The sequence below is a fragment of the Ovis canadensis genome, chromosome 11, assembly GCF_042477335.2.
Source record: "Ovis canadensis isolate MfBH-ARS-UI-01 breed Bighorn chromosome 11, ARS-UI_OviCan_v2, whole genome shotgun sequence".
In the NCBI taxonomy this organism is placed as follows: Eukaryota; Metazoa; Chordata; class Mammalia; order Artiodactyla; family Bovidae; genus Ovis; species Ovis canadensis.
Genome location: NC_091255.1, coordinates 29,772,497 through 29,789,232, shown reverse-complemented (window position 1 = coordinate 29,789,232; position 16,736 = coordinate 29,772,497). Strand labels below are relative to the sequence as shown.

Genomic DNA, 16,736 nt, shown 5'->3' with positions numbered 1-16,736 from the left:
TTATTTTCCATTTAAAAAATTACAGTCAAACTATATAAGCAAAAAAAGCAAAAATAAATTAATGGGGGTATATCAAACTAAAAACCTTCTGCACTGCAAAAGTAACAACAAAATGAAAAGGCCACCTACAGTATGGGAGAAAATATTTGCAAATCATATATCTGATAAGGAGTTAATATCCAAAATATACAGCAAACTCATAGAACTCAATAGCAAGAAAAAAAATCGGACTGGAAAATGGGCAGAGGAACTGAATAGGCACTTTTCCAAAGAAGACATGCAAATGACCAGAGGCACATGACAAGATCTCAAACATTATTAATGAGTGTACCAACTTTCATTACAAGAGAAGTTCTAGGATTCTAATATACAGGGTGATGATTATAGTTAACAATACCACATTATATACTTGAAAGTTTCTAAGAGAGTAGATCTTAAAGGTTCTTACCACAAAAAAGAAATGGTAATTATGTGAGATGATGGAGGTATTAACTAAGCTGTGGTAATCATTTCACAATATAAGCATATCAAATCAACACATTGTACAGCTTAAATTTACACAATGTTACATGTCAATGGTATCTCAATAAAACTGAAAAAAAAATGATAGCCACACTAGTACATGTGAAGTGTGAAATACTATCTCATGGCTTTAGAACAACCAATATTTTAACTGTATATATATCATAATAATGAGGACATGGCAACCCACTTAAGTATTCTTGCCTGGAAAATTCCGTGGACAGAGAAGACCGGTGGGCTGAAGTCCACGGGGTCACGAAAAGTTGGACATGCCTGAGCACACATGCATATCATAATACTGGGAAACTTGAAGCCAAGTTGTTACCACAACTTAAGAAAATTCTTCATTTTTACCTTTCTTCATTGATTCTTTTTCCATTCCTTCCTTGTATGTATACAAGAGTTCATCAATTTCCTTCAGATCCAGAAACCCTGAGCCATCACTGTCCCACTTCTGAAAGAGGGCTTTTAGGAGAAGTTCCCGTCGGATTTGGGAAGCATTTTGTCTAGCCTAGGGCACACACAGGATAACAAAGCACAGAAGATATATCTGTTTATTATGCTAGCTGGCGAGCTTCCCTGGTGGCTCAGATGGTAAAGAATCTGCCTGCAATGCAGGAAGCTCCCCTGGAGAAAGGAATGGCCACCCACTCCAGTATTCTTGCCGGGAGAAGTCCATGGACAGAGAAGCCTGGTGGACTACAAAGAGTCGGAGATGACTGAGCAACTAACAGACACACACACGTACACACACACACAGACACATATGCTAGCTGGCATCTTATGCTTATTCCCCACAAAGAGCAGCACTTTTTATAGAAACAGCTTTACTTTGGGACTAAGCAGGATATGAATAGTAAAATGAAACATTTAATTTTAATTCTCTTAATATCAGTTTTTATGTCTCAATAAACATTTTCTATGTTTCAGCTCTAAGCTAGAAAGCAGGCATTTTCTGCATTGAACTAAAACACATTCATTTAGGAAGGGGACTCACTCCTCGAGAATCATTCCTCTCCATTCCCTTACTAGTTGTTCAGCAATGTGATAAACACATTGGGTGATCTTCCTGGCTTCCTTTTTTCTCTACCATGCGGGATCTAAGTTACCCGACTCCCCAACCAGGGATCAAACCCATGCCTCCTGCATTGGGAACATGGAGTCTTAACCACTGAACTGCCAGGGAAGTCCCTGCCTGGCTTTTTTTTTTTTTTTTAATTTATTTTATTTATCTGTTTATCTATGGCTGTGCTGGGTCTTAGTTGCAGCATGCGGGATCTAGCTTTCCTGACCAGGGAGTGGACTTGGACTCCCTGTATTGGGAGATCAGAGTCTTAGCCACTGAAGCACCAGGGAAGTCCCTGCCTGGCTTCTTGATGAAATATGTTTTGTAATGAAGGGCGATGGATGATAGTGTTCAAACAACAAAAAATGACTGTGTTCAAAAATTCTTTCTTATATTTAACATTGGCCTGACATTAATTTTACTTACCACTTAGATTTTTTACTAGATTACATTAACTAGATAGTAACTTATCTAATCAAGGTAGATTTTATTGATAAAAGAAAGTGAACACATACCATTTGGTTAAATGATAGGAACTTCAATTGAGGAGGAAAAAGGAATATCAACTCTAAATTAGATCGAGAAGACTCATAAGACTGATAAAGTTACTGAATATGCTTGATGAACCTAATTTATATATTTCATATAAGAGTACACAAATTGTTCCTATCAGCAAATGTGTGTGCATATTTCATCCAAGTAAGTAGTAATTTCTTAAGAAAAATGAAGCCCACTACCTTGGTGTACCCCAAAATATGTATTCAAGCCACAATCATACCATTATGTATGTGCCTTTGTAAATGTACTCACACATCAGACGGTGGACACATACACACACATCTTTGCACATGCAAATATCTGCTCCTTGGACTCTGCTCTTCAAGATTTGGAGAAGCAAAAATACAGCTATATAGGAAACCATATCCTGCCGTCAGCAATCATGTTCTTATTAGAGGAATGAATTCTCTGGAGTGTGATCTTAGAACATTTGACAATAAAATGAAGTATTTAATTGCCATGCTAATTAAGTGCCTAATTAGCATAAGCATTCACAACCAAAATTAGTACTTAAGAAGAGCTAGTCTAGGAGGAACTGAGGTTGATAGATTTTTTAAATTTTAATTTTTAATTACAAGATAATTAATTTACAATACTGCGATGGTTTCTGCCATCCAGATGCAGGTGCTTAGTCGGTCAGTCTTGTCCGACTCTGTGACCTCATGGTAGCACACCAGACTCCTCTGTCCATGAGGATTCTCCAGACAAGAATACTGGAGTGGGTTCCCATGCCCACCTCTAGGGGATCTTCCCAACCCAGGGAGCAAACCCAGGTCTCCCACATTGCAAGCAGATATTTTACTGTCTGAGCCACCAGGGAAGCCCATACATCAACATGAATCAGTCATAAGTATACACACATCAACATGAATCAGTCATGGGTATACATAATAGTGACTTCACTTGTTTTATTGGTAAATAATATTACTCACCTTTTCTAAGCCACTCATTTTCTCTTCTTTTGTTTCAACAAAGCCCTTCTTAAAAAAGGAGATGAGGGCTTCACTGACACTCAAGGGGGAATCTTCACCAACAAATGTCTCCAGGAGCTGCACAAACTGGAGTAGATTGAAGGAAACTCCGTTGAAGGCACTCCTACCCTTTATTTCCTTGTAAGACTGAATGTTTCTGATAATTGAGTGGAGGTCTATCAAGCAAGAAACATACATCAAACAGTGACATGAACAATTTTATCAAAGTTCAGGGAAAATATATGAGTACATATTGTAATGAACATCTACTACCTTTTTTCCTACCAGGAGTCTATGCTGCCTTCATGAGGACAGCACCCCCTTTTTATTTTCAAAATATCCTTTATAAAGTTTGGGTTTTAGTTGTTGTTCTCATTTTCTCTCTCTCTCTCTCTTTTTTTTTTTTTGCATGTGGGATCTTATCATTTTACCTTTCACCAACAAGTAGTAGAACTTATAAGATCAAAAAATTTTCCTCCTGTCTGCAGTTTCTTTTCTCATTTAAGAATGGATCAAATAGATTGAACCCATGCCCCCTATATCGGCAGCACAGAGTCTTAACCACTGGAACACCAGGGAAGTCCCTAAACATATCTTTTATTTATTTATTGGTCTTCATCCTTTTTTCCACGCCTGGTGGCATGTGGGATCTTAGTTCTCCGAAGAGGGATTGAACCCATGCCCCTTGCATTGGCAGTGTGGAGTCTTAACCACTTGGCTGCCAGGGAAGTCCCCCTCCTTTTTTTTTTTTATTTGAGAAAACATCTCTCCCTGATTGTCAGTTTTGATGTATCAGGTAGCACTGAGCCTCGCCCACCCTTGCTTCAGGATGGCCATGTGATATAGGTCCGGCTAGTGATTCACATATGACAGCAATGGGACCCACTATAGGCCAATGAGAATTAGCCCCAGGACTTTTGGGGCAACTACTGGGGCAGAATCACTGGTCTTATACTCTGACTCCTGAACTAGTAGGATGTAGGCTTAGAGATGCTCTCATGGAAATCTTTGCCACAATACAAAGAAAATCACCTAAAACTGAAAGTTACACAGAGAAGAACAGGGCTGAGAGGCAAAGAGATAGTGTCCTGCTGCTATTATTGAGCCCTTGGATTCATTTGTGCCTGAAGCCAGCTGCAGTCTGGACTCGCTAGTTAAATAAGTCTGTAAATACCACCACTATAACCTCTCCCTCAGGAGGCTTGACTCATATATTTATTTTGAAGCTTGATGTTATAACATGAAGTATATTTCATAGAAGAGCCTGGTGATTTACGATTGATTTACTAACTAATTCAATCATTCATGCGCTGATGCCTTCCATATGAGATCTGATGTAACTTAAAAAGAATCAGCCATGCAGTTGTCAAAATGGTAGAGCAAAACTGAAATAAATAAGTAAGATCAGGAGAAGAGGAACATGAAGTAGCAGGCAAAAAGAGCTTAATCAATGCTATACAATTTCACCAAATATTTGGAGGATATAAAGTTTGCTATTTGATCCATTCTTAAATGAGAAAAGAAACTGCAGACAGGAGGAAAATTTTTTGATCTTATAAGTTCTACTACTTGTTGGTGAAAGGTAAAATGATAAAATAGCATTGAAGTAAAATACAAATACTTGTTGGGATAATTGTTAAATACATGGTTTACTGAGAGCTAAAAGCTATTCTTTGCTCTCTCTGTTGAGTAGATCTTTCTTTGTAAGTCTTCAAAAACAAGACAGAGCCTCACCTGCCTCACATAGTTAGATGTAGAACTACAAGGGAGAGGAATTGCTGGAATGATTTCTATTGTTCTAATATCTAATTCCCTTTGTATACCTGGATCATAGCTTTAGAGTGGTTTCAGGGCCACATAACCATAAAAAAAAAGTTGTATACAGTTGGCCCTTTGTAGCTGCAGGTTCTGCATCTGTGGGTTCAACTGTGGATCAAAAATATTCAGGAAAAAATAAATCCAGAAAGTTCCCGAAAGCAAAACTTGAATTTGCCACACATGGGCAACTATTTTTTTGTTTGTTTGTTTGTTTGTTTGTTTTCATGGGCAACTATTTACATAGCATTCACGTTGCATTTTCAACTATTTACAAAGCATTTACATTGTACTAGGTACTATAAGTGATCTAGATTTAAAGTGTATGGGAGTTATATGCAAATACTCGTCCATTTTATATAAGGGGTTTGAGCATTTTGAATGTTGGTATTCGTGGTGGGGGGAAATTTTGGGTGGGTAATAGTCATGGAACAATCCCCTGCAGACACTAATGGACACCTGTACTAACACGTATGCTCTAAAGAGCATTACAGTAGCACTACATGTACACTACCACTTGGAACAGTCATCTTGAATATGTTTCGGTCCATTGGCTCAAGGACGAAACGGTGCAAGTGTCACCCGGCCATTGTGCCTTGGCTAAGTCCAGTCCTTGCCATTGGGAACCACAGCAAATTAAAGGTTATCAAATTAGAGCACCATCTGTTCTTCCTGGCTTTGTTAACACATACCTGCGAACCTCGGGTTATCATAGATTAAATTTGCCTGTTCCTCGTCTTCATGTTTGGCATACTTCATGTTCCAGTTACAAGTCAGAAGTTCACCTATAAGATACATATGCCATAATATAGTCAACTTCACTTTCACAATGCGTTTGCTCTGGAGTATGCATGAAAGGAGAATTAAAGGAGGAGTCACCTGTCCATGATTTTCCTTCTATTTTTTGGGACTTGGGTTCGCAGGATTTGTCTTTCTGAACTTCCTTTTTAGCAGGTTCTAAAAGGTATAAAAGAAAATGCCTATGAGTTGGAGATTATATATTCTAAAGTTAATAAATGAAAGACATATCTTGCATACAGAACACAAAAACTTTCTTTTGGGTCCATGTATATGTTATATCATAATGGTATCATTTAATAACTTAATCGCAAAGATATCACTTAATAGCTTTAGTTTTTGAGAGCAACTCTGTGACAAAGGCTATGTATTGTACCCAAATTTGGCCACGCAAAATGAGGGCTATATTTCCCAGCCTCCCAGACAGCAGGTGTCACTATGTGCCTGAATTCTGATGAATGAACAAGATAGAAAAGAAAGGAAAGGATGTAATGTCTATCCTTTTTCCTTTCTCCTCGCCTACTGGTCAGAATGCAGACATGGTGGTTAGCTATCTTGGAGTGTGTGGCTGGAGGAGACACAAGGCAGAAAGAGCTTGAGCCAAATCAATCAAAGAGTTGATTTCTTGGGGCTCATCCATCAAATAAGTTTTGACTTTTATATGAGAAACAAAGAAACTCCTGCCTTGTTTAGACATTGTTATTTTGTTTTGGTTTTGTTTGTTTTTTTAGACACTGTTATTTTGGATCACTGTTACAGAGAGTCAAAATTAATAGTAACTTCACTAATTTTTTAGGCTGTGTTCCCACTATGTAAGGAGAACCAGAAAATTAGTAGCCCTGTTCTGGAAAGAAATAAATATAATACTGAAAAAATGAAAGATTTCAAATTAGTTAATGATAGTGTAAAATCCTTAACACAGGTTACCTATCTCTTATGGGTTTTAACTAAGAACTTTCTTTGGGACTGTAGAACTTTAGAATTTTTTTTTTTTAATGCTTAGATAGCATATTAAAAAGAAGAGAGTATTATTTTGCCAACAAAGGTCCGTAAAGTTAAAGCTATGATTTTTCCAGTAGTCATGCATGGTTATGAGAAGAGTTGGACCATAAAGAAGGCTAAGCATTGAAGAATTAATGTTTTTGAACTGTCTTGTTAAAAAAGACTCTTGAGAGTCCCTTGGACTGCAAGGAGATCAAACTAGTCAATCCTAAACAAAATCAACCCTGAATATTCATTGGAAGCAAGGATGCTGAAGCTCCAATACTCTGGCCACCTCCTCTGATGCGAGGAGCTGACTCATTAGAAAAGACCCTGATGCTAAGAAAGATTGAAGGCAAGAGGAGAAGGGGACGACAGAGGACGAGATGGTTGGATGACATCACCAATTCAATGCACATGAGTTTGAGCAAGCTCTGGGAGATGGTGAAGGACAGGGAAGCCTGGCGTGCTGCAGTCCATAGGGTCTTAAAGAGTCAGACACAACTGAGCGACTGAGCAGCAACAACAACTGAGGCCTTAAGTGACATGGAGATTGGCTCTCGAAAAGATTATAATTCTTCAACTAAAAGGGCATAAATTTGCATAGGCAATTCCCAACAAAAGTCTTCTGCAGAATAGATATTTGAAATCCAGGTCTTTCTGGATTAAATATGACCTTCAGAAACTCTTCTAGGACATCTTATATGCAACTTAAAAAAGTGAGATACTTTAAAAATTTGAAATAAAAGAAAAAAGTGATTTCTAATATCAGATACTCCATTTAAAATAAAACAGCTTCTGTGCCTTTTCAGAAGTCCAGTGAAAATTTCTACAAGTAATACTACCAGATTTCTTCCTTACAAATGGGCTTCTAGTGTAGAGGGATTTCTAGGTAAGTCGACAGTAGAGACTTTCTAGTTTGCATGTAATTGATTGCTCAAAGTATAGACTCATGTTGAATAGCAAAATATGTCTGAAGTTTGCATGACCGTATATGTCACAAAAAGGTCCTAACCGAAATGAAGATTTTTCTGCAGATTTTAAAAACCGCTCTAGGGAAAAAGGAGCTGATGTAGGAAAGTGACATTACTACCTGAAAGATGATCTTTTGGGCTTGATACTCCAATTTTCTCTTGCAGTTCAGGACTTATGAAGAGTAGTTGTTCATACGGTTGTACTTGAGTCCTTTCTTCCTGTGGAGGGATTTCAGTGTGCTCAAAGGAAATAGATTCCCTAGATGTTTTACTTTCTCCTATGATACTACCTTTTCTCGACCGTGAAGGTAAGTCTGTGTCCTGTTGTTCTTCCCGAATTGCTTCTCTGGGTGACTGTGGCTCTGCAGTTGACCCTCTGCGTGGTCCTTGATCTGACTGTGATTCTCTGTGTTCTTCCTGTCCTGCCATTGTCTCTCTGGGTTGTCCTTGATCTGATTGTGATGCTCTCCCTGCTTCCTGTTCTGCAGTTGATTCTCTGGGTTGTTCAAGATCTGATTGTGACTCTCTGCGTGATCCCTGTTCCTCAGTTGACTTTCCATGTGATCCTTGTCCTGTTGTTGACTGTTCATGTTGTCCTTCTGTTGTAACTGATTCTTCAGAGAGTCCTTGTTTTGCTGTTGATTCGATGTGGGTTCCCTGTGGTACTCCTTGTTCTGTTATTGGCTCATGATGTGGCCTTTGTTCTGTTATTAACTCTCTACTTGATCTTTGTTCTCGAGTTGACCCTGTGTAGGTTCCTTCTTTTGATACTGATTCTTCGTTCAGTTCTTGTTCTCCAGTTGACTCTTCAGGTTGTTCTTGTTCTCTGGTTGAAATTCCATTTGGTCCTTGTTCCACAGTTGCCCCTCTCTGCTGTTCTGGTGGGCTTTGTGGTAGTGTTGATTCTCTATAGTGTTCATGTTGATCTTCTGGGCTTGCTAATAATTTACTTTGGGTTTTGCTAAAATGTTTTTCAGAAGGTAATGTATTCATCTCTAAGAGAACATTGTCAAAGTCTTCATAAATGTGTTTCTGATTATCCATGTCTCCCCAGAACTCAGGTAAGTCTATCTCTCCAAATTCAACAAATGGCCCTAACACAGAAAACAAAACATTTACCTAAACAATTGATCTTATAATGTAGAATCAGAGCTAGTAAATTAATGCAAAAAAGCAGTAGGCACAGTAATGGTGCCCACAGAACTACTGCTTTAAATGAATATCAATTACATTTCCCAGCAACCCAATAAAAAACAAAAAGGTATCTAAGGGAACATAAAAGATGCTCACTACTGGAAATTAGAAATAATCCCTTCCTAAAATGTATGGAAATGAACATGATTTCTTCTTTTGACACTTGAAGAGTAGCTTAGACTTTCAAGGCAAATAGAATTTATCCTCTCCTCTTAGTCCTCCACAATAAGCATAGCATAGGGCTGAGGAAAGAGCAAATGTCTTCCACCTCAAACCCTGCCACTTTTGACAACACAGGAGGGTATTATGCTAAGTCAAATAAGGTGGACAGAGAAAGACAAATACCACATGATCTAACTTACATCTTTAAAACAAACAAATAAAACAAAACAAAAATTGACTCATAGATACAGAGAACAAATGGGTAGTTGCCAGAAGGGAGGGGGTTTGAGGTATGTGTGAAACAGTTGAAGGGAATTAAGACATGGAAACCTCTAGTTATATAATAAATAAGTCATATTACTAAATAATAAATAATATACAGCATAAGGAATATGGTCAATCATAATAACTTTGTAGGGGGACAGAATGCTACCAGATTCATCATGGTGATTATTTCCTATCATATAAAAATGTCAAATCATTGTGTACATTTGAAACTAACATAATATTGTACATCAATTTTATTTCAATCAAAAAATGCTTGGTAGAAAAAAACAATTTTCTTAGAAATCTTAGAGTTCTAAGTTGGACATTAAAACTGGAATTACCATTACCAACTTAATTTCCAAAACATTCAGGTTGTCACTAAAGCATTCCTTCACTGGAATTCTAGCTCAGTTCTGACTCAACAACTTTTAGTATTGCACTGTAGTGAAAAACACATCTAGTTCAACTAGGTGCTAATGGTAATTACCATTGTATGGCATGAACAACTAGATATAGCCACCATGATCTAAGGGAGGTGTTATATGGAGGGATTCCATGGTAATAGAATGATGTTGTTTTATCACATCCGTGTACTGCTTCACTCCAGCTTGAGCATACTCCCTCTGGGTGGCACTTACATTGTCTTGGGTTTCGGAGTATACCTTTGAGCACTTTTGAACTTCGGTCATAGAATGTTTCCAGCAAGGCCAATGTCCTCTGACGATCCAAAAACCCTACCTAAGCAGAAAGTTGGCAATCAGTTGTTACATGAGATTTGAAACTTTTATGTAGATGGAATATTGAAACTCCTAACTATACTTTTTATACCCAAATTTCTGCACTTTCTTAGCTCCAGTTCATACTTATCTTTAAACACTGTCAATAGTGTGTTTCACACACTATTGTGTCATATAATCAATAATATGTCATATTTCACTTTCACTACTAGGAGGTTACATTCAGATCTTCAGACAATCCAGAACAAATATTTAGGTCATTATGGTATGCATTTACAGCTTTGTTCCCAACTTCATATAGTATCCTCTTTTTCTTCTTTCATCCTACTTTTTAAAATCTATGTTCTTTTGTTGCTTTTTATCTATTCTTATAAGCTTCCTTATAAGGACTGATGCTGAAGCTGAAGCTCCAGTACTCTGACCACCTGATGCGAAGAGCTGACTCATTAGAAAAGACCCTGATGCTGGGAAAGATGGAAGGCAGGAGGAATAGTGGATGACAGAGGACGAGATGGTTGGATGGCATCACTGACTCAATGGACATGAGTTTAAGCAAGCTCCAGGAGATGGTGAAGGACAGGGAAGCCTTGCGGGCTGCAGTCCATGGGATCACAAAGAGTCAGACATGACTAAGCGACTGAATAACATAAGCTTCCTTAAATCTTTTCAGGAATATGGGGATACAAACAAATAAGCATAACGTTCATCAACAAATATATTTCAGTAAAGTTGGAATCTATTTTTGGAAATTCATTTGGTGTCCTGGCGCAATAGTGCATTCCTAAATTCCCTGATGGCTCAGTTGGTAAAGAATCCGCCTGCAATGCAGGAGACCCCAGTTCAATTCCTAAGTCAGGAAAATCCCCTGGAGAAGGGATAGGCTACCCACACCAATACTCTTGGGCTTCCCTTGTGGCTCAGTTGGTAAAGAATGCACCTGCAATGTAGGAGACCTGGATTCAATCCCTGAGTTGGGAAGATCCCCTGGAGAAGGGAAAGGCTACTCACCCCAGTATTCTGGCCTGGAGAATTCCATGGACTACAGTCCATGGGGTCGCAAAGAGTCAGACATGACTGAGTGACTTTCACTTTCAAATCTTATTCCTAGAAATACTTTTTGATATAAACCTTTCTTGTTTTTAAGAAGCAGAATAAAATGTGGTAGGCTTTCTATTCCCCAAAGAGAAAAGCAGCTCTTTTCTCTAGGAAGACACCAGCATAGACAATCCTAAGCAAAAAAAAAAAAAAATCCTAAGCAACCCACTCTTAAAAATGGGAAAGAAACTTAGAGACAAGTTATAAATCATATGCAGTGCCACTCAAGATGTAGTCTGCAAGCTGGTACCAGTCTGTGTGTGATAAGAAAGGTAGGAATTTAGAATAGCATCTAGAAAATGCTATAGCAACTTGAGAAAGTAACTGATAATAAATCAGATTTGAATCTGGTAGTAACACAATGTGGACTGTATTTTTTTTTTAATCAGTAGCTATTTATTAAAGTTGAAAAGAAGGGACTTTCCTGATTGCCCAGTGGTTAGGACTTTGCCTTCCCATGCAGGGGGTGCAGGTTTGATCCCTGGTTGGGGAACTAAGATCTCACATGTCTTGCAGCCAAAAAGCAAAACATAAAACAGAAGCAATGTTGCAATAAATTCAATAAAGACTTAAAAAAAAATGGTTCACATCAAAAAAATCTTTTTAAAAAAAGTCAAAGGGAAAACCAAGAGAAATTGTAGGAACTGGTAAAACAAAAAAAATTAAACATAAATCAGTAATTTACTTCCCTGTGTTTGTTAATAGCTCTTAGATTAGAATATGTTTGGACTGTATTTTTATTTCCTTTTTCCCTCTTAGTAATCCATTTTCATTATCAGTCTGCATATTAAAAATATCACCATCAACAACCTAAAGACTGGTCCTTCACAACAGATAGTGTGAGAAATACTACTTGAAGAGGCGTCTCCTACCTTCCCACGGTCACAATGCAGGAAGAGCTCAGCAAACATCTGTCTCCGCATGTCAGTTTTTATGACCTCCCTGAATTCGTCCGCACAATGGCAAAGGTGCTTAAGGAGCTTCTCAAATGTTTCACTTTTAAAGCCTGCAATGTGGAAAGAGATGAGCTGTGGAGAAAAAGAGGATAAGTGATTGATTAAAAACCGTGTTCTTCACTTGGATTTTTTCCCCCAAGGATTCCATTGATGTGCATGCAATTATTGGCTGCAATTTTTTCCATATCATCTGCTGTCACTTAGATAAAGCATTTTCAACTTAATGCTGTTCTTTGGCTGTGCTGCAGAGAGAGGGGATCAATACAGTCCCCAACACCATAGAGCAGTTATATACACCATAGACCGGTACACACAGTTGGAACAATTTCCCCCTAGGTCACATCAGTCTTATATGGGAGCAGTTGTTAACCTCACGGTATGAAACAGCAGCAGTCATAAAATGTGGCCAGTAAATGAATAGTTCTTCAAATGGAATGCAGTTTTTCTTTTGATGTGGGGGATATAAGAGCATGTGTTTTCATTTTCTAAGGCTGGCTACATTTAATTACTGGCGTGCAAGGGACGGGGACGGCTTCCCAGGTGGCTCAGAGGTAAAGAATCCACCTGTCAATGCAGAAGATGAAGGAGACATGGGTTCAATCCCTGGGCTGGGAAGATCCCCCAGAGGAGGGCATGGCAACCCACTCTGGCATTCTTGCCTGGAAAATCTCATGGACATAGGACTGGTGGGGTACAGTCCATGGGGTCGCAAAGAATCAAGCACAACTTAGAGACTAAATGATGACAACAAATCCTTTGTCTATGATTTGTTTTTTCCTTTGAAAGTGTAGAATCTGAGAATATCTATGCTCTTAGGTTGTACCTCTTGAGGCCTGGTGAATAGAATCCCAGACGAGAGATTGTTCGCTTAGAAGGTAAATGCATCTGGGGTCTTCCCTGGTGGTCCAGTGGCTAAGACTCCAAGTTCCCAATGCAGGGAGCCTGGGTTCAGTCCGTGATCAAGGAAACAGATCCCACAGGCAGCAAATAAGAGCTCACATGCCGCAGCTAAATATCCTGTGTGCTACAACCAAGACCCAGTGCAGCTAAACAAATAACTATTAATAAAAAGAAGGTAAAAGCTTCTGCATTTTTTGGTGGGTTTTGACATCAGGCTTATATATCCTTTTTCACTCTCACCTTTTGCACTCCCACAACTAGTTTATGAGTGGTCGTTTCTCCTCAGCCTCAACATCAATGTGTATTACTTTACAGATTTCTGATAATTTGATAGATCAGGAACATTACAATCTTGTTCTATCCGTGACTATAAGTATCTCAGTGAGTTTCTCAATGGGATCCTCTTTAAGTGTTAACCCACTTCTTTCTCTGCCCCAAGCAAAGAGGTAGCCAAATTTGTACAGAATGACCCGGCTTCCAGAGCTAGATTTCCATATTTCATTTCCTCTTTAATATCATCTAGGCAAATTTAGGATGGATTATGTAAGAAATATGACTTGAATCCATATTAGTGAACCATAAACCATCCTTCAACTGGCTTAGAGATCAAAAGAGGAAAACTTAAAGCAGAGCAAAGGAGCTTTTCTAAATATTTCATTTCCTTAACAGCTTCTTGATGGGTTAATGAGCACAATTAAGTTCTCATTTGTTGCCTTGGGAAGCAGAGTAGTGTACAGGTTAAGACTTCACATTTTGTCTGGGTTCAAAGCTCAGTTCCTATATTTACTGGCTGAGTAACCTAGGATGAGGGAAGATACCCCGGAGAAGGAACTTGCAACCCATTCTAGTATTCTTGCCTGGAAAATCCCATGGACAGAGGAGACTAGCAGGCTATAGTCCATGGGGTCGCAAGAGTCTGACACGACTTAGTGACTAAACAACAACCATCACCTTGAATGAGTCACTGGACTTTACAGTTCCCTAATTTGTTCCTTAATAGCTACCATAGTAGCTGTTTCACTGGGTCATGGAGAGGCTCCTTTTTATAAACGAAGCATAGGTATTTCATGCATTAAGTTCCCTGAAGTCTCTAGTCCCTAGTTTCCTTTTGAACTAGGTAAAGAAATTGATGGAGAAGGTTTTCTTTATAAAATAAAAGTCCTCTCAGCTGACATTCACATTTTAAAAAGAAAAATCCAACGAGATCAGTGGTTCTCAAAGTGTGGTCCCTTGAGAACTTATTAGAATTGAAAATTTGGGGGCCCTACTCCAAACCTACTGAATCAGAAACTCTGGGGTGAGACCTAAAATCTATGTTTTTAGAAGTTTTCTGAGTGATTCTTTTGCTCAAACTCACTGAAGTTTGAACTAGATGGTCTGGGGAAACTGGTCCTAATTATACCAGTATTCTAAGATCCTATTGTTCAGTCCTCAGTCAATTTTTCTTGAATAGTAGATACTTTTCTAAATTACTGGTAAGGTCAGGAGGGAGGTGGGAGGGGGGTTCATGTCTGGGAATGCATGTACACCTGTGGTGGATTCATGTCAATGTATGGCAAAACCAATACAGTATTGTAAAGTAAAATAAAGTAAAAATAAAAATTAAAAAAATAAAAAAATAAATTACTGGTAAGGTAGAATTACTGAATAATTGATATTTTCTGGCAATATTGTAGCTCTGTCTTCTAAAGCTGAAATAAAAATTACTGATTCATGAAAAGATTCCTCTTGTTGGGACTTTGCTGGTGGTCCATGGGGGGATACAGGTTTGATCCCTGGTCAGGGACTAAGATCCATCATGCTGCTGCTGCTGCTGAGTCACTTCAGTCGTGTCCGACGCTGTATGACCCCATAGACGGCAGCCCACTAGGCTTGCCCGTCCCTGGGATTCTCCAGGCAAGAACACTGGAGTGGGTTGCCATTTCCTTCTCCAATGCATGAAAGTGAAAAGTGAAAGTAAAGTCGCTCAGTCGTGTCCGACTCTAGTGACCCCATGGACTGCAGCCCACCAGGCTCCTCCGTCCATGGGATTTTCCAGGCAAAAGTACTGGAGTGGGGTGCCATTGCCTTCTCCATCCATCATGCTATGCATGGCCAAAAATAGAGAGAGAGGAAAAAAAAAAAAGATTCATCTTGTTTTGGATTAAACTTTTGGGAGCTGACCTCAAAGCCATATGCATTTTCTGGCTGTGGGAATGCTATCAAGTCAAGAATTAGTTTAACTGTTCCTCCAAGACACATTTGAGCATTCTAGATTTATAGCCTATGGATTTTCTGAATGAGCATGTTCTGTAAGCCTGGGCTATATGACATGAAAGACTACCAGAGGCCAACTGAACTACATACCAAATTCCAAATAGAACAATTACAGCATTCTGCCAGGGTCTCTTGTAAAACAAAAAAGTGAAAACATATCGTAGCCTCTGTGTTTTTACATCCTCCCAAGGAACGAACCAATTAATATCCATAAATCCTGACATAACTGCTTAGATGAATTTAAGAATATGATTACTAATACCCTTCTGTTTAATCACTTTGTGGGCTGTCAACCATTTGACCTGTGCTCAGTCACGTTATCTGTATGTACTGGATCCCAACATAATTAATTCTAGGCTTTTCATTTCTGACAGGAAAATCACAACGTTGAGGATGAGGTAAATGTCACGTTTGGGAGGAGTCTGGTAGGCTGTGGTCCATGGAGTCACCAAAAGTCGGACACGATTGAGTGACTTCACTTTCACTTTTCACTTTCATGCCTTGGAGAAGGAAATGGCAACCCACTCCAGTGTTCTTGCCTGGAGAATCCCAGGGACGGCGGAGCCTGGTGGGCTGCCGTCTCTGGGGTCGCACAGAGTCGGACACAACTGAAGCAACTTAGCAGCAGCAGCAGCAGCAGCAGCAGCAGTTATTGTTACATTCTACAGCCTTGGGATTCACACATTTAATTATAGACATACAGGGGAGTTCATGAAGTGGGTGACCTGAGAGCAACAGTAAGAAACTGTTTGGAAACTATGTTAGGTATTAACTTCCAAACTGTATTTGTAAGCTTTGGTAGTAAATAACACTTCAGAAATGTCTGCAAACAAGAACCAGAGAATATTGAAATACACAGTATATATGCTGTCTATCATTGAAGAAGTGGTGGGTTCATACAGCATGTGGAATCTAGAAAAACGGTACTGATGAACCTATTTGCATAGCAGAAAGAGAGACTCAGACACAGAGAACAAGTGTAGGGATACCCAGCGGGGGAGGAGGGTGGAATGAACGGGGAGACTGGGATTGACATGTGTACACTGCTATGAATGCAATAAATCACTAGTGAGAGCCTGCTGTATAGCATGGGCAGCTCTATTTGATGCTCTCTGGTGACCTAGATGAGAGGGACATCCAGAAGGGAGGGGACATGTGTATATATATGGCTGATTCACTTTGCTGTATGGCAGAAACTAGCACAGTGCTGTGAAATAACTTTATACTCCAATAAATAAATTTAAAAAACTGTTCCTTTTAAAATTTGTATAGGGAGCACAATACCTACTTGAACAACTCACCATAAAAATGATGCAAATGTTAACTTTTGCCTCCTAGGAAGAGTTGTCTCATGGGAGCCAGAGTGCTCTGAGAATTTAAAATGAACTTGACACTCTCCCAAAATATATTTCTTATGAGTCTAAATATTCTATTTATAATCAAAACAATCTCAAATAAACTAGCACATTTTACATTTAAAATTG

General features: G+C 38.9%; 1 protein-coding gene and 1 long non-coding RNA gene across 3 annotated transcripts in view; one reads left to right on the top strand and one right to left on the bottom strand.

The window, feature by feature from the left end:
* LOC138447312 (uncharacterized) overlaps positions 1-10,798 on the top strand; it is a 46,798-nt gene extending 36,000 nt beyond the window's left edge. Inside the window, exons 3-5 of one of the 2 annotated variants that reach the window (XR_011259783.1) lie at positions 7,851-7,993; positions 8,663-8,746; positions 10,421-10,798. This is a non-coding gene — a long non-coding RNA (uncharacterized lncRNA). The remainder of the gene's footprint in view (positions 1-7,850; positions 7,994-8,662; positions 8,747-10,420) is intronic. The other variant, XR_011259782.1, reaches the window with a different exon arrangement.
* EFCAB5 (EF-hand calcium binding domain 5) overlaps positions 1-16,736 on the bottom strand; it is an 88,519-nt gene that overhangs the window by 28,035 nt on the left and 43,748 nt on the right. Inside the window, exons 7-13 of the mRNA XM_069602987.1 lie at positions 12,013-12,168; positions 9,947-10,046; positions 7,805-8,779; positions 5,812-5,889; positions 5,625-5,717; positions 3,079-3,293; positions 877-1,033 (exon numbers count right to left, since the gene is read on the bottom strand). Coding sequence (XP_069459088.1) covers positions 877-1,033; positions 3,079-3,293; positions 5,625-5,717; positions 5,812-5,889; positions 7,805-8,779; positions 9,947-10,046; positions 12,013-12,168 — 1,774 coding nt within the window. The remainder of the gene's footprint in view (positions 1-876; positions 1,034-3,078; positions 3,294-5,624; positions 5,718-5,811; positions 5,890-7,804; positions 8,780-9,946; positions 10,047-12,012; positions 12,169-16,736) is intronic.